Source organism: Diceros bicornis, chromosome 24 (genome assembly GCF_020826845.1).
Source record: "Diceros bicornis minor isolate mBicDic1 chromosome 24, mDicBic1.mat.cur, whole genome shotgun sequence".
Lineage (NCBI taxonomy): Eukaryota > Metazoa > Chordata > Mammalia > Perissodactyla > Rhinocerotidae > Diceros > Diceros bicornis.
This window is the reverse complement of record NC_080763.1, coordinates 35,001,234-35,023,987: the sequence shown is the minus strand read 5'-3', so window position 1 is coordinate 35,023,987 and position 22,754 is coordinate 35,001,234. Positions and strand designations below refer to the sequence as shown.

At 35.1% G+C, this 22,754-nt stretch overlaps 1 protein-coding gene across 15 annotated transcripts in view; it reads left to right on the top strand.

Moving 5' to 3' along the window:
* The window catches only part of EML5 (EMAP like 5), a 160,063-nt gene that overhangs the window by 110,904 nt on the left and 26,405 nt on the right, over positions 1-22,754 (top strand). For 9 of the 15 annotated variants that reach the window (XM_058567495.1, XM_058567493.1, XM_058567496.1 and 6 more), the window contains exons 22-29: positions 6,869-7,021; positions 7,743-7,874; positions 9,614-9,702; positions 10,621-10,797; positions 13,052-13,253; positions 13,948-14,074; positions 20,322-20,400; positions 21,927-22,056. In XM_058567495.1, coding sequence (XP_058423478.1) covers positions 6,869-7,021; positions 7,743-7,874; positions 9,614-9,702; positions 10,621-10,797; positions 13,052-13,253; positions 13,948-14,074; positions 20,322-20,400; positions 21,927-22,056 — 1,089 coding nt within the window. Of the gene's footprint in view, positions 1-1,066; positions 1,239-2,117; positions 2,209-6,868; positions 7,022-7,742; positions 7,875-9,613; positions 9,703-10,620; positions 10,798-13,051; positions 13,254-13,947; positions 15,829-20,321; positions 20,401-21,926; positions 22,057-22,754 lie in introns of those variants that run through there. The other 6 variants (XM_058567494.1, XM_058567504.1, XM_058567503.1 and 3 more) reach the window with 6 other exon arrangements.

Below are 22,754 nucleotides of genomic sequence, written 5' to 3'. Positions count from 1 at the left end.
AGAGTAACAACCCTGTCCTTTGCCTGTTGGTTCAGTGGCCTAATGAGCCCAACATGGCCAGGTGGCAGTCTCATCTTTCAGTTCAGTGCAAACATTATGTTCCCTGGTGAAAGCATTCTCCCTGCTCTTGAGAGCTAAGACAGAATCACCAGAGCTGAGTTTCAAGGATGTAAAGCAAAATTGTACAAGTTGGTTATTAGATATAATAGTTAGAAGAGCCACTCCCACCTCTTGATTTCCAGACCCATGTATTCTGGCTATGAGGTAGACAGCACCATATAATGGTCTATGATTCAAAGCATATACCACATGCTGTGAGATAAAACCCCAGTCTTTCATGGTGTTGTTTCCCAAATGGTGCCATAAAATAGTTTTTAGTAAGCCATTCCACCATTCTCTTAGCAGCTTTCTCTGAGTTATGGGGGTATGTGATAAAACCAGTTAATTCCATAGGCATGAGCCTTATGTTGTATTTTGCTTTGAAATGAGTTCCTTGATCAGAAGCATGGAATTTGGTGTTAGTGGATAAGACATCCTGTGTGTCCATGGATGGTGGTGCTAGCAGAAGCATTATGAGTAGGGAAGGCAAAACCAGAATTCATGTCTATTCCAGTGCGGATGAATGTTTGCCCCCTCCATGATGGAAGAGATCCAGTGTAATCAACATGCCACCAGGAGTCTGGCTGGTCTCCCTGGGGAATGGCACCATATCAGAGGTTCACTTGGTCTCTGCTGTTAGCAGATTAGACATTCAGCAATAGTGGTAACAAGATCAGCCTTGGTAAGGAGAAGTCCATGTTTTTGAACCCAAGCATAGACTTCGTTCTTGCCACCATCGGCCCACCGAGCAAGTGCTAGCTGGCTAGGAGAAGAGGCTGCGTGATATCCATAGAGCATATCATTTTGTCCATCTGATTATTAAGAGCCTCCTCTGCAGAGAATGCCCTTTGGTGGGCATTCTCTAGGACACAAAAATCTTTACAACCTGTGCTTTTTCTGAGAGTTTCATCCACATATCTATTTTCCAGATTTCCTGTCTCTAATCTTTCAATCCTGTTTCTTCCAGACCCTAACTGTTCATCCAAATAGTTAACAATTGCTAATGAATCAGTGTAAATCTGTCCATCACTACAAAAGTGAAAAACCAAATGTACTGCTTGAAGTGCTGCTCACGGAGAAGTTTTACCTTTACAGCTGTCCTTCAGGGTCGCTTCTGAGTGGGGCTGTAATGCTTTCAGGTGGGTCCCAACATATTGTGTAGAAACATCTGTAAATCTGGCTAAAATTTTTTCTTCCTCAGTCAACTGATCATAAGGAACACCCGTGAGGCCATAGATTGAGAGAGAGAAGAAGCATTGGCAGCAGGAATTATTATTGAAGGATTCCGAGCCACCTGTTCATACAAATTACTTGTAACTTTCAGATCTATTCAAGCCTGGTCTTTTATATACCATTTTTACTTGATGATAGATTGCTGTTGTGCACACCCAGTCTATGGCTGGGTTGGTAATGTAACTTTCAGTTCCTGATAGGAAGCTCACAACACATAGTCACCTGATATCTCATAGTTAGGCATTTACTCTCTGACAAGGCCTAGAAGCAAACCAGAAGCTGCTTCTCAAAAGGAAAATAGTTATCTGTAAAGGACAACGTGTATTTTCTTCCAAGTCTGAGAGATCTGCAGTATTATTCTCCTTTGGTAGTTCTCCAGAGACTCCATCTTTAAAGCATCCCTGTTTACCACAGACACTTTGAGTTTCATTGGATCTGCTGGATCATAAGGCCCAAGTGGAAAATCAGCTTTCCTTCTCTCTTTCTGGTCCCCACTGGAAGCCTTATAAGTAACTTGATAGATGGGTAGAAGCAGCTCATTCAAATGTAGTATATGTTGCTTCCGAAAAGGCTTACCAAGCATTTTTTTCCTTTTGTTTATAGTAGGTAATGGGAAGTACAGCAACTTGTCTTTTACCTTGGAGGGAATATCTTGACATACTCTAGATCAGAAACTTCACCGAGGTGGCAGGTCCCTGAATTTTTGTGGGGATTATCTGCCACTCTCTTGATTCACTTATGTCTTACTAAGGCATCTAAAGTACTTGTTGCTTCCTGCTCCTCAGATCAATTCAGCATAATATCATCAATGTAGAGGACCATTGTGATGTTTTGTGGAATGTCAAGAAGATCAGGATCTCTGTGGACTATATTATGGCAAAGAACAGGAGAGTTGAAATAGCCCTGAGGCAAGGCTTTGAAGGTGTACACAGATACAAGACAGGTAAAAGCGAATGCTTCTGGTGGTCCTTACAAATTGGTGTGGAGAAAAAAGCATTAACCAGGACAACAGCTGCATGCAAAATGCTAGGGGCTATGAAATTTGTTCTAGTAAAGATCTGGAAGAATACATCTGGAAGAGTAGCTTCAGTTGGAGTCACTCCCTGATTAAATTTATTATCCATATTTATTATCTAAAATCCATCTGATTTCAGCACAGACCAAACAGGCAAGTTTAAGTGATGCCATGAGCTATTCCACTGCTGGGTATTTATCCAAAGACCATGAAAACACGAATGCGTCAAGATATGTGCACCCCTATGTTCATTGCAGCGTTATTCATGATAGTTGGCTATTGGAAGCAACCTAGGTGCCCATCAAGGGACGAATTGATAAAGATGTGGTATATGTACACAATGGAATACTACTCAGCCATAAGAAATGATGAAATCCAGCCATTTGTGACAACATGGATGGACCTTGAGGGTATTATGCTAAGCGAAATAAGTCAGAGGGAGAAAGTCAAATACCGTATTATCTTACTCATAAGTAGAAGATAAAAATGACAACAAACAATCACATATAGACAGAGATTGGATTGGTGGTTACCAGAGGGGAAGGGGGGAGGGGGGAGGGAGAAAGGGATGATTAGGCACATGTGTGTGGTAATGGATTGTAATAGTCTTTGAGTGGTGAACATGATGTAATCTATATAGAAATCGAAATATAATGATGTACACCTGGAATTTATACAATGTTGTAAACCAATGTTACCGCAATAAAAAAATTAGCAAATTTTAAAGACCTAGGGAAAAAATGAATGAATGAATGAGTGAATGAATGATGCTGTGATAGTCATTCTCACCCCTGGATAGTTCTAGTCTTTGGGAGTATCGCTATTTTTGCAATTCTCAGGCTTATGGTTTTGCTTCTGGTTTGTTGTCTTGGTAGAGAGAGGAATTTCCAGGGGTTTTCCCTTAGTTCTTCCTGTCGTAATGACCCTTATCCCATGGGTCAGAGAGCCAGCACAGAGGATTCTACCAGTTGCCAAGTATATCTATTCAAATTTAGGAATTGGGTGGGGTCCACAGACCAGCTGGGTCCACTGTGATTCAAACTTGGCTAAAACTCCATCTATCATATGATCACCATAAGGCCCCACCTTTACTGGTGTACAACAGAAGCATTTTGTGTTCTCAAGAATTAGTGTCAGTTCAGAGCCCATGTCTGGTAATTCCTGAAAGTTTGGATGTTTCCTTTTCTCAGTCACAGTCATCCCTAGTAAATGGCCACAAATCTGTGGAGGAAGATTTACATTATATGCTTGTGGCAGTGCTACAGAGTGCTTCCTCAATGGGACCTGGCTTTCCCTTCAGTCAAGGGCCTCTGAGTGTATGAAGTGGCTTAGGTCTGAAAACTGGCTGAGAATCTGTGACTCTCCGTTGTGGTGATTTAAGTCAGGTTTTTTAGCCACCAGGTCTGGAGTCTTTTCTATTATATAGATCAAACACTAATCTAGTAGTCTATTCATCTGTTTTATTCCTGGAGATATCATGATTAGTTAGCCACCAACAGAAATCTTCATAGGCCAAAATGTTCTGATTATCAGTACAGCCTTGCTTCCCTTTTTGGTAAAAGAATCTACCTTGTCTTTGCTGGTTAAGTGATGCTACATCAAGGAGCCCATATTAATTGGCAACATCTCCCATTCCTGACCTACAAAGGAGGACAGTCAGAGAGCTTTTCAAGGATGCAGGTGCTGCCCTTAATTAACGTTATTTCTCGGTGCTTTTGTGAAGGGACTACTTTCTAGACTTTTTGGGAGTGAGTGGGTGTGCAGGTTGCATATGAAAAATCTGCTTCAATATTCTTACCTTCCTAAACTTTTGGATTCCTTTCTCTACATCAGAGGTCAGCCCACGGATCAAATCCAGCCCACTTCCTGGTATTGTAATAAAGTTTTATTAGAACACAGTCATGCTCATTCATCTTTGTATTGTCTAGGTCAGCTTTTGCATTATAGTAGCCGAGTTCATTAGTTGAGACAGATAATATGGCCTGCAAAGCTGAAAATATTTACTATTGGATCCTTTAATAAAAAATTTGTCAACTTTTTGCCCTAGAGCAAGTTTTCCCTAGAGCATGTTGAGATTTGATCCAAATTAGGGGTCTAGTGACAGCAGAGGAGTAGTTGTGATGGTTCTTCAGAAGGTTAAACATCCCCTTGCAAGGCATCTGCCCCAGAATGTCAGTCTTCTCAGACACAGGGGAGCAAGTTATTTGCACTGGCCAGTGAGACTCAGAATAACATGGAAGTTTAAGATTCTCAGTTTTGTCTGAGTCCAACCAGATGTTCCCATTCCAAGTTTCAAAGATCTCTTCCTTCTCAATCAATGCCCTAACTTTCACATAAGAAACTTGGTGAGGCTATGAATTCAATTGATATTATAAATTTACAACCTACTCAATTAAATTTTGTGTTTAATTTTCAGCAATATCAGCCCTGTCACAGATTCTTTTAGGTTTGCCACAGAAGCTCTCTCTACTCAGACCATGACTCGTGCTGAGAGTTTAAGGACCTGAGCTTATTACTTCTTTCTGTAAATGCTCCATGCACTCAGTGGAATCTAGTGCACAACGCAGTCTTTGTGTCATCATCATTTTTGTAATGGTCAGGGGCAGCAGCCTCTTGGACTCCTAGGGCACTTATATTTACTTCATCACAATCAACCACAGGAGATAACTTGATTAATTGTCATGCCAGTGCATACCTTGCATTACTAGCATCTCATTTCCCACTGGCAAGGGCTCAGCACTGTGCTCAAGCCCAAAGGCATGACTAAACCAATTCCAAAAGTCCTATCTTTAATGGTCTGTCTCCTGTGACCACTTCAGTACCGATTCTGTATCAGTCAAGAGCCAGAAACCACCCCAGTAATTTGAACAGGGAAAATTTAATATGGAGTGTTAACTTGTAAAAGATGATTAACTACTAAAAGGAGTAAAAGAGGATTCTAAGGGTTATAGAAGTAGCAACTGCAGAAGCAGCTACCAGCCATAGGGCTAATGGACAGTGAACAAGGAGTAGACTTAAAGGATGGACCCTTCCCCTCTTCCCCAAGGCTGAGATTCAGATCTCTTGGAGAGGGTGTGGGTGCCACAGGAACACACAACCTGCCAGTGGAAAAGAACTTGCCAGAGCGCTGATCTAGGAAATCCTCTGCTGTGGTGGCTGAGAAACTCCCCCATCCCCTCCCTAACCCCACCTGTACCCCCTCATTGATCCCAGGCTCCAGCACACCAGAAGGAAGAAAAGTCCCTTCCTTCTGCTTTGACCTTGCTTGGGCCTTCAAGCACCCTCTTCTGGCCAAAATCAAGTCAGCTGGCAAAGGAAAAATGTCTAACAGGATTGGCTCCAGTATCACACAGCAGGAAAAAGAGGGGTGGATTTGGAGGTGAGAGGCAATAAATTAATAACAAGCTCTTAACCAGTTTCTTGGCTACTACCTCCCATATTTATATCTCTAGCCTATTTTCCCTTGAGCTCCAGAGAAGTATTAATATATCAAACTGGCTCCTTGATGTCTTCACTTGAAATTCTCATAGGCATCCTTAATGTACCCTTAATGGGTACAAAACTAAACACTTGTACCAATTCAGTAAATGGCATCACCATTCAAACAAAAGCATAGCCTTGACTTTTATCTTTTTCCCTTACTCCACTCACAGTTCATCAAAGTCCTGCCAGCTCTGCCTTCAAAATATATTCAAATCCTACCATTTCTCATCACCTTCACTGCTGCCGCTCTGCTCCAGGTCATCATCATCTCTTGACTCTTAAATCTCAGAAATCATATCCTAGATTTCTTCATTACCCGTGTATGCTTCGTAATTAAATGACTACTTGTTCTCAGTTCATTCTGTGATTTTTCATTCTGTAACAGCTGTATCCCATCTTCCCTCTCTAAATTTTATGAGAGACACCGAAAGCCTTAGGGTTTTTGAAAATGCCTGCTGCACCCCTTGCTGTCAGAGTAAGCCCATATTTTGTGTTTGCCTATGCAACATTAACCCTTATTTTTTAAAATTAATAATATTAACGTCATTATTTCTTCATGTGCAGTTTTGAAACATATATAGGTAGATCTTTTTACCTTAAACTAAAAATTACCTGTCAGATTTTTTAAAATTTGAAAGCATTTTTGTAAAGATGGCCTTTTTTCTTAAATTTCTGATTTGTTGGATAGAAACTAAAAAAGTAGCAACCCCCTCCCCCCGAAAAAATTTTTCACATGTGTCATTGGCTTTTTATGTCAGTTAATATCTTTCATTCTTTTTCATCAACTTCTTTTAAGGTAAATATCAGTACTTTTGTTACATTCAGAACAAGGAATGATTTGTATTAATTATTGCTTAGAGTTCCATACTGCTGATTTCAATAGAAAACTGTATTATCTGGACCTCTTGACTCCTTTTTAATATTGATTCAAGGCCATGATAAATACAGGAATCCTATTTGAAATTAAAGGTTCTTTAAGCACATAACTTTTTTTTTAAATATAAGAAAATCACCTGATATATGCTCTTTCTATTTTAGGTGGAAGATGTTGCTGTTTTTCTCCTGATGGTAAAGCTTTAGCTGTAGGTCTCAATGATGGAAGTTTCTTAATGGCAAATGCAGATACTCTAGAGGATCTTGTATCTTTTCACCACAGAAAAGATATTATTTCGGATATTCGATTTTCACCAGGTAAGATTCCATTGAAATCATGTTTATTTACTTGCGTCTGGCAATGAGTAAATATATCAATGTGTAATTTTTATTAATGATTACTTTATCTCAGAATTTTACTTTTTTGACTAGAAGAGACAGTATGGTGAGAAGTAAAAGCCCTGTATTATATCAGTGGCAAAATATCTGGCTTAATGCCAATTCTGTCTAAATTTTCTGTGTGACTTGGGCCAGTGCACTTCTCTGAGCTTGTTTCCTCACTTGTAATGTAAAAGAGGTTGGATGACTGTCTTCATTATATTCTTAATACTTTTGAAATTACATTAATTTTGCTTCATCAGCTTCCATGTATTCATTGCCTATGACAAACCTCCTGCAATGGAGGAATTACTAAAGTTATAGCAAAATTTACTTATGCTAGTTTACTTCCATATTTTCTAAATTTAGAGAGGTTTTTTTGGTTAAATGCAAAGTGTGTCAAAATTACATTGTGTATAATTTTTGACATTTGCTTTCCACTGTACTACTTCACTACACTAAAAAAACTTAGCTCGTTTTGTTAATCATATGCTTGAAAAATATGTTGCCGTTTGTCATTTGACACGTGTCTTATTATAATGTAACTTATGAAACACCTAAGAGTTCCTCCCAAAAATATTAAGAAAATTAACTCTAGTTGTAGAGTGTAAAAAATATTTCTAAATGTAGAAAATATCAAGCAAATATGTTTCTACTATAGGTTCTGGGAAGTATCTCGCTGTAGCATCCCATGACAGCTTTGTAGATATATACAATGTAATGAGTAGTAAACGAGTAGGAATATGCAAAGGCGCTACCAGTTACATAACCCATATTGACTGGGATATTAGAGGTAAGAATTTAAATAACTTAATATTTGATAGAAGTTTCATTTGACTTAGTATAGCTATTTTAGAGAAAAAAAAAATGATTCAACAGATGGGTTCAAAAGTGTTGTGAAAAACAAACATTCTCAGAATTATTTTCCACTGCTTTACTTCACATCTGCAGATGAATGCTATGAATTTAGACTTTTCAATACTTCTCCTAGTATAATTCAAATGATAGTACAGTAAGTGACTTAGACTTTTCAATATTTCTCCTAGTGTAATTCAAATGATAGTACAGTAAGTGGTAAATTCTTTAATTTATAAAGTAATTTAAATATTATATCCAAAAAAATTTTTAATCATTTGTTCTGCTTTTATCAGATAAGCTTGATATAAATAGTAACTGAAAATTTGGAAAATAAGTATATTAATGAGGATTTTATAGTAATTTCCCCATCGTTTGATAAAAGTAGTCATAATTGTATAACACACGGAATTTAATGAGTATCTTTGTGGGGTTTTTTGTGAGTGTGTGTGAGGAAGATTAGCCCTGAGCTAACATCTGTCGCCAGTCCTCCTCTTTTTGCTGAGGAAGACTGGCCCTGGGCTAACATCTGTTCCCATCTTCCTCCACTTTACGTGGGGTACAGTCACAGCATGGCTTGACAAGCAGTGTGTTGGTGCGCGCCTGGGGTTCCGAACCCGGGACCACCGCAACGGAGCACATGCACTTAACCGCTACGCCGCCAGGCCGGCCCCTGAGTATCTGTTTTTTAGCAGAATGCATGGCATATGGCAGTGTTTAATAAATTTTGATAAATAATAAATATTTTAAATGCTCCATTTTTAAGGATTTTTGTTTCACGTATTCATCTATATAAATCTAGTATTGTAAGTTAACATTTTTCCAAATACAGTTAGAATACTTTTTAAAAAATGTTCCAAAATTTGTTTTTAGGATTTTTTTTAATATGCATAACAACAGAAATAGTTTGTATGTGTATGCATACACAAAAATTAAACCATTTATGAATTTAATTAATTATATGGAGATTAAGAAAATCAAATGCTCTTTTTTTTTTTTTTTTTTTTGGTGAGGAAGATCAGCCCTGAGCTAACATCCATGCTAACCTCCTCTTTTTGCTGAGGAAGACCGGCTCTGAGCTAACATCTATTGCCAATCCTCCTCCTTTTTTCCCCAAAGCCCCAGTAGATAGTTGTATGTCATAGTTGCACATCCTTCTAGTTGCTCAAATGCTCTTAATATATGTTGACTGCAGAGGAAAATGGTTTTTATGTTTAAGCTTAATTTTTCCCATAAAAGTAACTGTATATGTATTTATATTTTGTATATGTATGTATATGTATATATTTTGCATTTGAAAACTATTCAAATGCCAAACTTCCTTCCAGAATAATTGTATCAGGTTACGTGTACAACATCAGGGTTCATACCCATGGCAGCCACTGGATTTATTAAATCTTTTTAAATTGTTGACACAGTTAGGTGAAAAATGTCATCTCTCTTTTTCATTTGTGTTTCTGAGTTATTTGTTATCAGAGACTTTTTGTAATTTTTATTAACTACTTGTATTCTTTTAACATATAAAGTTTATATTTTTAGAGAGTAAAATTTAATTTTATTAATTGCTTTCTTTGTAATGTCAAGTTTTCATGTTATGCTTTGAGTGGTCTCTATTTTAAGATTATAAAATTATAAATATAAGATTATATATGTATATATTTTTAATTTTTTTTTAAGGAAAGCTTTTACAGGTCAACACTGGTGCTAAAGAACAGTTATTCTTTGAGGCTCCCAGAGGGAAAAAACAGACCATCCCCAGTGTGGAGGTAAGAAGATAGTAATGCCTGTAATGTTGTTGATATGACTAAGAGTGGTTAGAAAACTGATGCCTACCTTCCGTCATTTGGTTACACATGAAGGCTGTTCTCAGATTATTTGAATTATTGATATTCTCTTTGTGAGTTATTTTATTGGGTCGGACTACCTAGATGAGTAAAGGAAGAGCTGCTGTATTGAGAAAAGGAATAAATTGCTTGTATGTCTAGCTATGCTCTAATACTTTCCTTAAAGGAGCATGCAGCAGCAAATAAAAGACGTGACATCTAAGATTGGAGTACTGCATGTCTGCCAAGTCTTTTGGAAATCATAAGCCAGAAATGCTTGTTGGCAAATTCTTGTTTAAAGAAAAATAGAAAAGAAAAAAACGTGTTCAGTTTTGTGTCTGACGATATTAGCAAAAATTTTTGACGTGGCTGAGGAAGAGAGGCTTAGCAAATTTAACATGAAAGTGGCTTAATAAGAAAGGGACTGTAAATAAAAGTACTTAACTTCCAGTAACAATTAATTGGAAAATGTGCTTATAATGTATTAGTAGAAATTTAGACATGAAGTATAAAAATAAGTTTCTTGATTATTCTAAGAGAGGAAATGGTCTTACTTCTTATCACTGTATGCTCAGCATCTAGAACACACAGTGGATATATGATAAGTATATCATATACTTATCATAAGTATACTTATCATAAGTATCATGATAAGTACATCTTGAATAATGTTATGTTACAATTTTTCTGCAGGAACTAGTGGATTTGGGAAGCTACAAAACCAAGACAACTAATGACTGTTTTTATTAAATTTTTAATTTTATTTGTGGCACATATAATTGTGAAGAAAAATATTCAGATTTGGTTGTTAAGTTTTTAGGTTTAGATATTACAAACTTCAGCATTTTTTTTCCTTTTTAGGTAGAAAAACTTGGTTGGGCATCATGGACAAGTGTGCTTGGTTTATGCTGTGAGGGAATTTGGCCAGTAATTGGAGAAGTCACAGATGTAACTGCTTCTTGCCTCACCAGTGACAAAATGATCCTAGCTACTGGGGATGATTTGGGATTTGTGAAGTTATTTAGATATCCTGCTAAAGTATGTGTTTTTCTTTAACTCTCCTAATGATCATAGTTTTTTTTTTTTCTAATGATCATAATTATAAAAATGGTTAGGGTAATTCCCTTTCCTAGCATTTCATTGTTGTAATGTAAATCCGTATGTAATGTAATATGAAAGATTCAGAATTATATTTCCTATTCTTGACATTATATTTATAGCTTTTACCTAGAAGAATTATAATTTATGATCCCATGCCTTAAATTATATATTATATTGTACAGTTTCTCAATATTGAGTAATGTAAATAATCCCTTTTCGAGGAAACATGCCTTTTATCCCTAATATTAACTTAAATAATTTTAGTATTCTTCTGATTAAATATATACCATTAACAATAAATATGAACTTTATATTTATGGCTTTAAATGTTTAAAATGTTTTAACCAATTAAATACAAAATACTAGAAATACAACACCTATAAAATTAAAATAAACAACATTGATTTAACATGATGAATGATGTTATTTTGCTAAAACCAAACTGTACAGATTCTTTGGAGTACTACATGTCTGTGCCACTGTGTGATTACTCAATTCTCTTATTGCTTTCCTCTGTTCAAACTACTGGGAAACATCAGGCTTTCACTTAGCACAAAAATGAAATTCATGTATCAAGTCCAGATGCATTTCTTTCTTTCTTTCTTTTTTTTTTTGTGAGGAAGTTCGGCCCTGAGCTAACATCCATGCCAATCCTCCTCTTTTTTGCTGAGAAAGACTGGCCCTGGGCTAACATCTGTGCCCACCTTCCTCCGCTTTTATATGGACGCCGCCACAGCATGGCCTGACAAGCGGTGCATCGGTGCATGCCCAGGATCCGAACCTGGGCCGCCAGCAGCGGAGCGCGCACACTTAACTGCTATGCCACGGGGCCGGCGCCTACATTTATTTCTTAATTGTCACAAATTCAGATATATATTATAATCTAGCACCAACATGAACATAAACATAAATTTTAAATAGGGCATTGAAATCATATTATGATATTCAGTTCATGATGGTCTCAAGTACCTGCTCATATTCATATTGTAAGATCAGCATTGAAATGAAAGCACAAGTTTAAAAATTCATATAGAGAACTCAGGTGCCCAAGAAAATATTCCACAGATCTCTGTTTTAGGTAGACTTAAGTGGGAGAACTTTAGTTGATAAGAATGTGTTCCAATAAAACATTTATTGGTCAGAAACTTCACTTCCAGCATTCTAGATGATATAGATGCCCTAAGAATAAGTTCTAGGATATTGAGCTACAGATTCCTTCTTCACCTCACTGTAGTTAAGAACCACAAAGTCTTAGGGAAACTACTTTCTTGCGGTATTTTGTTGACAGATCCCCCTCCTATTTCAGCTGACTTTTATTGAAAGAGTCTTCATTCTCAGAGAATTCACTGATTTAGCTATCACTATGTTTTATATATTTAAGACATTTCTCATTTTAACACTCTTGAAAAGATGTCCATCTAAAATCTGCTTATGATACATTGATCTGAAATTTACTTATATAACTTGATAATGCTAGTATTCTAGATTTAAAAGTTGCCAGTATCTATAACTTGGATTTTTCTTGATATTTAAAAGAAAAATATATTCCTGTGTGTAGCGCTTATAAACAAAAACACTAATGAATTAAGATAAAAGATATTATCATGGGTATATACCAAAATGATTGATAATTACTTTTGTTAATATGGCCATGCTGTACATAGGTATTTATATTCTGATTTTCTAAGTTATTGTGTCTATTTTCAGCAATAATAAGTCTGCATAGCCATTTTTTGTAAGAGATATGTACTATTCCATACATATACACTGTAATTAACTATTACTTTATTGAACATTTAAAGTATTTAAATATCTTCACTGCTGTAAGTAGATACTGTGGTAAATATTTTTTGCACACATAGCATTTTTTTAGCATCGATCTCTAGAAGGGGAATTGGTGAGTCAAATATCACAACAGTTTTGTGCTTTTAATGAAGAACACCAAGTTGATTTCCAAAAAAAAAGTTATGTCCATGGTACTAGCAATGTGTGAAACTGCTAATTTTATTCGATTCTCACCAGGTTGGGGAATTGTTATTTTTTATTCTAGTGACTTTCAGTATTTTCTCACAAATTGCATTTGTAGTGATTAATTTCTAATCGTGTAGTAAGAAATAAATTCAAAACTATAACAAAGTTTTCAAGTAATGAAGTTTCTCAGCAAGATGGTTTGAATTTTTTTTATCTTTAGGGAAAATTTGGGAAGTTTAAGAGGTATGTGGCCCATAGTGCACATGTCACAAATGTTCGCTGGACTTATGATGACAGCATGTTGGTTACCTTAGGAGGTGCAGATATGTCTTTAATGGTTTGGACAAATGAAATGGAGGGCTATCGAGAAAAAAGGCCTTATGATAGTGAAGAATCTGATATAGATTCTGAAGAAGATGGGGGTATGTCATTTTAAAATATTTTATTTTAACAAAAACATACAAAAAATTTAGCACAACTGATTTAAACTGCAGAAGTTAAAACAAGTGATAGTGTTTGGATAATTGCAGTTTTAGTCTTTTTGGTTTATTTAACACAGAAATTAGATTTGTGACTCAAGGATAACAGGCTGGCATGTATTGATGACTTAGATATTCTTCATCTACAAATGTAAGATAATCATACTTTAAATAAGTACTGTTAAAATAAATTTTATAGTATCTAACCTCATATTTTAAAATAATTTTGACTTTTTCCTAATACCAGTAATACCAGCTCATAGAAGATAAATTTTGCAGTAGAAAATAAACATAGCATCCATAATATGACCACTCAGAGATAACCTCTGTTAACATTTTGTTAACATGATATCAATAAGGGTATGTACATTTATGTACATAATTTTTTAACAAAAATGGTATCATATTGACTTATTTTTTGTAGCCTGCTATTATCACTTAGGCATACTTTGAAAACGTTGTTACATATCATTAAATATTCTTCTACGTTGTTTTTACTGGTTGTATATTACTTCATAATTTGGCTGTACACAATTTAACATTTCATATTGTTGAACATGCTTGTATTCAAATTATAAGATAATAATTGGTCTCTTCAGTTATTACTTAGAGAATAATTCTTATATTTTGATGGTAGGCTATGACAGTGATGTTACAAGGGAGAATGAAGTCAGTTACACCATCAGAGCCTTATCAACAAATATCCGTCCAATGTTTGGAATCAAGCCTCATTTGCAACAAAAAGAACCCTCAATTGATGAGAGGTAACAAGTTTAAAACTAGATGAAGAAAAAGATATTGGTATTAAAAATTGAATTTATTGTTTAACTGAATGAATTTTTGCAAAAACTAAGTAAGAGTGGTACTCTTGCATTGTGCAATTCCCAGCACCCCATAGAAAACATGTTTGTCCTTAAATGCTTTTTGGTGGTGACACTGTCTTTTATAAGCAGTTTAGGGAATGATCCTATGTATAAAGTCTATATGATTAAAGGAATCTTACTTGCTAACTTTTATAAATATATGAATCCAATACCAAGTACTTTTAGGAAGCACATGAGCAGAAATACGATTAAATTTTGAGAAAGCCTTTCTATCCATGTGCCTTTAATCAAGGATAGAAAATCATTATTTCAAAATTTTTCTAAAAAGTCAAGTTGAAGTGTAGCTTGTCTCTAATAGAAATTATTGGTCTTTGTCTAGAATCAGTAAATCAAAAATAAGGACATGTTCACAGCAATTTTGAGGAAAGATAACTTTTTAATAAAGTCTCTGAGGTAAGTGACAGATCAAGAGAGAAATGCTTTTAAAATCATTAGGGAAGATAGAAAACAATAAAGAGGCATATGGATCAGTGAATGGCATGGATTTCAGAAGCGAAGAGGTTTTAAGAAATGATAAAAAATTATCTAGCAACAGCAGTGAGGAACAAAGAGGGAGTGGGAGGTGAAAACAGCAGTGACCTCTTCTGTAGGAAGCTGTGAGGAGGAAAACTTTGTTATGAGAAGTTAGTAAGAGGAGTTGAGAGAAAAGTTAAAAAAGAAAGGGAATTCATTCACACTGAACAGAATTTGTGGAAAATTCAAGTAGTGCTGAAGACCACTGGAGCTCACCTAGATAGAAATGGTATCACAAGAAAGCATTGGTAGAGGGCTTTGAGTTTGCACCTCTGGGTTTAGTATTCAGGGGAAAGAATGACGCTGGAAGGGTGAGATGCGTGTTAGTGGTGGAGAAGGGGAGACCTAGAGATGCTGTTGAACTGACTACCCCAGAGTTCCCAGGGAAGTTGTAGGTGGAATCTTGAGGTCACGATACCTCCACAGCTCTTCTTCCAGGTGCCCTGTTTGCTGAGGATACACCTCAGATAATAGCAATGGGAGGTCACCTTACAGAAAGCGATAGAGAGTGATAATCAGTTTTGTTATCACATATAAAGAGGCAAAGTATTAAATTAAAGGTAAGTTTTAGGAAAGCTAACCATACCATAATCTAAATACTTGTACAGGATTCAAGATTGAAGCAACTTGGTAGGAGGCAGTGTCATACAATGCAAAGGGCATGGTTTCTGGATTCAGACAAATGGGTTACAATATTCATTTTTATCATTTACCAGTTGTGTAACCTTGAAAAACTATCCATTCTCTCTGAGCCTCAGTTTTCTTGGAGGTAAAATGAGCATGATAATCCCTAATTTATGGAGTTTTTCAGGATTTAAATGTAATTATGTATATAAAGAATTTAAATAGTAGATCTTCACCAGTGACATCCCTCTCTTGGAATGACATACAGAGTAACCTGAGGAGATACCCTGGTTAATACAGAAACACTTTCTGAAGTTAGATATTCACCAAGTAATGAATATTACCTATATATTTATTAATTAGAGTAATACATTTAAATATGAAAATGTAGATGTTTCTAATAGAATATTTGCAATATAGTGCTTAATATTACTTAAAGAAAATTATATCTCACAGGTAATGAAAACTGAAGAGTGTACTATAGGGAAGAAGGAAGTCTAGACATTTTCATAAATCTTTTTTCATTTGTTACTTTTTAAAGAAAAATGTCATTTATCAGATAAATTTGATGTCATAAAAGGTGACCTAATTTTAATCTGCCATCTTTCATAGTAAAACACTTACATTTTCTCCCTCATTGCTGAAGTGACCCAAGTTCTGACAGGTGGAAATATTTTACTCACAAAGAATGATTAACGCTCTCATAGTTGTAATCTTTGCTGTTAGCTTGCATTTTTTACACCTAACTTTTTCAAAATTACTTTTGAAGTTATTTTGCATTTTGTTCTCAAATTATTTTACAATTCAACCATACTAAATTTTTCTGAAAATGCCGAGGCAGAAGTAGTAATGTGATTCATAGTTAGGAGTCTTCATTTTCATAAAATGAAACAATCGAAGGAGATAAAAAATGAAAAGATATTTCTTTTTACCAACTTTGAATATATTTGTGAGGAGGTAAAATGGTCTGTATAAATAATTGTTTTCGTATTTTAAATATATTATTGTCATCAAATATGAAACAAAACACTTTATATACAGTTAAATATCTGATCCACTTAAAAGGAAAATGTTTCTGATGGCAAATTTGACAACTACTGTACTAGGCTGATAGTTTTGTGAGGTCTTTTTTCATAAATGACTTTAATAATTTTATGTTTTCCTTTTCTATAAATATTTTTGTAGCAAATGTTACGTATTTAAAATAGTTAATTGTCAATCAAATTTCCATTATTGTTGAATCAAAATATCTAAAACAATGTGACATAAAATTGAGGCATTTTCGTATTTCCTTAGAATTCTGTTGACATATTGACTTTCTTCTGTTTATGAAACTGCTACATTTTATTCCTCATCTATTTTCATATATGTTTCCTTACTTTTTCCCTCTTGCTCCTTTCAAAGGCAGGGGGTAGTAAGGTAAGTATTTTATTAAAGAAAATATTTTACTGAAAAATTTACTCTTCTGTTTTGATCTATATGCTATTTTAAGCTATTGATATTTTTTTTCCCTATAAAACATTGAACTACATTTGTTGGGAAAGAATCAGAAAATAAAATAGGAAAAATCCTACAAAAGGGTTGCATTTATAGATACAGCATGTGGGTTATGAGGGTCTTCATTATGATCATTGGTTTTATAAATGACGTTTTACAAACTCCTGTACTCTAGATAGTTTTAGTTTTTCCTTAAGCTTCAGAGGTGCATAAAAACAAACTCTTAACCACACGTATTTATCAGTGAAAATTTTTTCAGTTTGTAAACTTGTTAGCTTCATTTAATGCATGTTTAATATATACATTAATTTAAAAACATTAACATAGGGCAATGATGGTATGTTTAATAAAATAATATGTGCATGAAAGGACTCTTTGGGGTACTTTCATGTCTACCTTTGTGAGATGAAAATGTCTTCAGACAGTTTCTGAAACAGGACAGTGTGGAAAAGGCTAGTCTATTTTAGAAGTAAAAAAGGTACCATTAGGAAAATGCTGGAAGATAAGAATGAAAAAAGTAGTTTGAGACCAGATTGTGCAGAAACTCCAATATTAGGCACTCCTTAATTTATTTGGCAGACAGCAAGAATCCATTATCTATTTTAAGCAGGGGATGATGTGTGCAAAGATATGAGTCTAGAGTGTGATGTGACTTCTAAAAAGGCCCACATAGTCTTATACTGTTTTAACAGAAATAAAACATTCAGATCTAGCCACAGGTCTGGAGTAGCTTATTCAGGTCTGGTCTCTGCATTTTAAAGAGACCTTGACAGTTTATAGTGGTCTAGAAAGAAACACAAGATAAAGGAAGGTAGAGAGTCCACTTCATGTAAAGAATAATTTGTTGCTTTGGGAATCACTTGTTTCAAAAAAAAAAAAGAAAGAAAGAAAGAAAACTAAGTGGAGATAGAATTGCTGTCTTGGGTATGAACGACTTTTGTGTAGAAGTGACCTCCCTGTCACAAGCAGTGTTCTGCAGAGTTCAGATGACCACTTGTCATCAGTGCTATAAAGGGATGTTCTAGACATGTAAAGAGGATTCCTGGTTTCAGTGGGAAGATGGATGAGATGACTTTTGTGATCCCTTCCAATTCTGTTTCTGTCATTATGTTATTTAGGGGAATTTTTAAAAAAATAAGTTACCTCCTTTGCTCGAAAAACCCCAAATCCAACATGGTCCTGATTGACACTCTCTGCCTACTTGGTTAGACTGGTTGATTGGGAAACAACTCTGGGGTCACAGTAGGGGGAGCTTAGTCTCCTTAGACAATTTCCTGAATAGCAGCTCCAATGCTACCAGCCTTTTAAGTTAGTTGTCAACATTTTACTGCCCTGTCTTAAAAACAAAGATAAGCTTAAATATTTTGTTTGAAATTCAGACTGCACTGTAGAAAAATAAGAATGGCAAGCTTTAATGTTTACAACATACGTGTTGAATTCTCGTTTATTTTTCCTTTTCACCTTCTTTCTTCTGATTTCCCTGCCGTTAATGGAGTAACTTCAGCCTTTTCTTATATCCTGTAATAAGTAAAAGCAATAGGCCTTTAATATATGCAATATAGTTTATCTGCATTAAACTTTTAAAAATATTTTATTACAGGAAGTATGTTACTAGTGTTTTAAATTCAAATTTTTGTTGTAATCTTTTCCCTTTTTTATCTGCTGCTGAAAAGAGGTTCCAGGTAATCCTTTCTCTTTGCTATGCTTTATGAGGCCTAATTTTGTATTTTTATCATCTTTCATATTTACCATTAATGAGCTGTGTTACTTGGTGTTCTTTACCTCTCTTCAGTTTTCCACATTTTTCTCCCTTGAAATCAGTATCCCTGAAATGAATATCATCTTAATTATGGGATTCATACTACATAGTGGATAAAATTTTAGTAAAGCAATTACTTAACTTGTATAATTTTACAAGTTCCATAATTTTAAGCAATAATATATCTTACATAAATTATCTTTATAAAAATTAAAACATGCTTAACTGTTATACAGGATTGTATAGATTAAAAATTACCTGTTTATTAAAACTGTTAGATGATAGCATTGAATAAGGCTCAACAAAATTGATTTGGAAGAAAAGCCAAGGCTGCTATCATTCTTTAAAATGACCCTAGCAGAAATATTTTTAAATGTTAAATATTATAAATTCAATTATTTTTACTACTTATAGACGTTGAAATAAGTATATGAAAAAGATTTGAAACTAAAATTTTTATAATAAATTGAGTTCTTTATATAGTCTTGTAAGTGCATTTAATTTATATGTCACTGATCAGTCATATACTTCTAATACTGCTTCATATCACATATGAAAATAAATGTTCCTTTTATATTACATGTTCAAGATATAACACTTCATTAACTATTTATAGATGTATAACTTGAAAATCATTTTGAAAATGCAAATGTATTGTTGTGCCTTTAATTTTATGGACTTATTCATAAATGTTGGAATTTTTTCTACAGGAAAATTAATCTATCATTTCCTGATTTAGTTGCTGCAAATTGAATATTAACTTAAAAATTTGGAGGGAGGGAGTTGATACATGATTGATTTAGATTTCAGTGTTCAGGTTATTAAACATTTGAATAATAGTTAATCTAAGTGAAAACGAAACTAAATGACGTGGTGTTTTTAAAAAATTAAAGCCTGTTGGGGAAGAGCCTCCACATTTAAATAATTCAAAATGGGAACTCTGTACACCTAATGGGACACTGTAAATAGATCCTGAACTAGCAGTGGAAACAGAGAAGAGGGGGCAAGATTTGAGAGCTACTATATAGGTAAAGTTGATAAATGTTTAGTAAATAGTGAGAAGAAGGGAAGAGAAGGAGTTGGAGGCAATAGTAATAGTAATTACCTTTTACAGAGTGTTGTATGGTTTACAGTGCTTTGTGACTGTAAAATGTCTTGCTTGACTAACTGATGGTGATGCTGTAAGCATACTAGGGACTTCAAGAAGAAGAGGAGGTAAAGGGCACAGAGGAGCAGGTAAAGAGTGCAAATTTGAACTCAGACATGATTTATGTTGCCAACAGTATAGGAAGTTCATACAAATATTTTCAAAATTCAATTCAAGAAGAATATATTGAGTACCTGCCATGAGCAAGATACTGTGATATATATACTTTAGAGCAGTAATCCAGGCTTTGTTGATAATGCACCCCATCAAGAAGATTCTGAGTATGTAAAACTAACATTTGTATATTTTTTATAAGCAATCTGTTCTTGTGCTATTATATTATTTACGTTGTAAAACATACACCAAAGAAATTAAAAGTAAAATGAATAAAGTTTCTCATATTTTCTTTCCACCTTCCTGCTTTAGAAGATATCGGGATATAGAGGGCACGGTCTAGTGAGGAACACAGATTGGGTTCATTTTTGTGAAGGTGTGTCAGACATCTCTCTCTGGAGGGCAGGTGAGGGAGGCTCAGTGCAGGCGCCCAGCACTGGGTGCCTTTCCTCACTCACACTTCCCTGTTTCAGGCCCCCTGTGAGCAGGGCTCCGCCCCAGCCAGAGAAACTCCAGACAAATAATGTCGGCAAGAAAAAGAGACCCGTAGAGGTGAGGAAAATCCACTTCCCAGTGTTAACTTGTATTTTAAAATGTACCCAGAGTTCATTCAGTTCCCTTTTTGTAAAGCACCCAAATCTTGTCATTATTTTTATGAAAATAAACTTATTGAATAATCTTTTTCGTTTGGTTGTAAAAATTGATTGCTTAACTGTCAAGTCTGAGTTTTGGATTGATATCTTCTGTTTTTTAAAATTTTTTAAGTTAGTCTTTCTTTTAGTTTTCCTTGAATAATACCCTGAATTGAACTATATCTCAGAGAACTTCTAAATGTAAGTGTGTGTGAATGATCTATGGCTTATAGAAGCACAGGTACCTTGAAAGTGTCTTATACTTAATGGTTTGAATTTGTAAACTAAAGATTTAATACTTATGCCAAATCAGGAACTTTACCCCATACGATGTATTCACTGTAAGGTTCAACAAAGGCTCTGCTTCCAACCAAAGAAATCTTCCACAATAATTGAGCAAGAAGGAAAGCTCTCCCACGCATTTCATAATCCCAGTATCAGCAGCAGCAAGCAAACTATGCTAAATTCAGGTCAAAAACTAGACTATTGGTGGTAAACACGATACAGTCTATACAGAAGCTGAAATATAATAATGTATACCTGAAATTTACACAATGCTAATAAACCAGTGTGACCTCGACAAAATAGTTTTTTTAAAAAAAGGGTGTAAAGTTGTGGGAAAGGGGTTGTTGTGCTCCCTCCCCCACTAAGCCTCAAAAAGTCAATGAAAGTGGACACTTTCAGTAGCAGAATTATCTGCTAGAACTTGGGCATGAGTTATCAGAGACAGCGTGCTTAGTTTTGTTTTGTTTTGTTTTGTTTTGTGAGGAAGACCAGCCCTGAGCTAACATCCAATGCCAATCCTCCTCTTTTTTGCTGAGGAAGACTGGCCCTGGGCTAACATCTGTGCCCATCTTCCTCTACTTTATGTGGGACTCCGCCACAGTATGGCCTAACAAGCGGTGCGTTGGTGCGCGCCGGGGGTGCAAACCAGCGAACCCCGGGCCACCGCAGCGGAGCGCGTGCACTTAACTGCTTGCGCCACTGGGCTGGCCCCCAGTGTGCTTAGTTTTGTGCACTGATACTGATACACTGTTTGGATCCTTACAAGTACATCACTTGGACATAATTTATCCTGAGTTATGTTTGCAGATGAGGTGTTTTGACTAACAATGAATATAAATCAAAATATTCTTTTGGGCACATGTAGTATCTTGGTGTTTAACGCATGAAATCTTAAGAACTGAAATTCTTGGAATCAGAAGAGGTTGTGATTTCCTTTTCATTTTTATAACTTTATGCAGAAAAGTATGGAATGTGTGTTTCAGCTGCCCGAAACAGGTTATGTAGAGAAGTATATCTAGCTTAATTTTGTGTTTGAAGTTTGTAAAACATCAAAAATGCATGCTCCATTTTGACTGGTGAAGACACCAGTACTGTATACAACAAAATAATGGTGAACATTTAGACATGAGGAATTGTATAATGGTTTTATCATTGTTATAGGACCTTGTGTTGGAGCTTGTTTTTGGCTATCGAGGCAGAGACTGTAGGAATAATGTTCACTATTTAAATGATGGTGATGATATAATTTATCACACTGCATCTGTTGGAATTCTGCACAATGTTGCTACAGGTAGGAAACCCTGATTCTCCGTCCCCTACTTTTTTTTAATTTAGAATTTTTTAGGTAGCATCTTAAAATTCTTTGTTAAAACTATGAATAATTAAAATGCATGAGTCCAGAATATAAATATTTCATACTGTAGAACTTTCTAGTAATATTTCAAGTAACCAAATTTACAGTCTCAAGAGGGTATAACACAGCAGAAAGGATTTCATAATGCAGAGTGCTCAGAGGTCTTTATTAGAAGTGACAGTTTACTGTATGTTAAAACCATGTTTTATAGTGAAATATTTGTAACTTGATTCTATTTCCCTATTACCTTAACATGAAAATGGATGGTTCGGATGGTTGTCTCAGATAGTGACTTTAGCTTGTTGGGTGAGTGATTGCTGGGAGTGAGGTGGGTGGTGTTCTTTCTGAGGCCTTGGAAAGCCAAGGAAGTTAGGTAAGCAAGCTGCTTGCCTGTGGCTTTACTGATGATACCTTGTTTGATTCAAGAAGGTGAGAAAGTATTTCTTGATGTTTATTTAACTGATTGGATTGTTGAAAACCAAATAAAATTCTCTTAGCATCGTTTGATGACCAATGATGTGATAATCCTACCAGTGATACTCAGACTTTAATTTTGAATTCTGTTTTATTACATATAATTGTAAACTTCATAAAGTCTGAAAATTGGAAGTAAAAATAGAGATCATCTAGTCCAA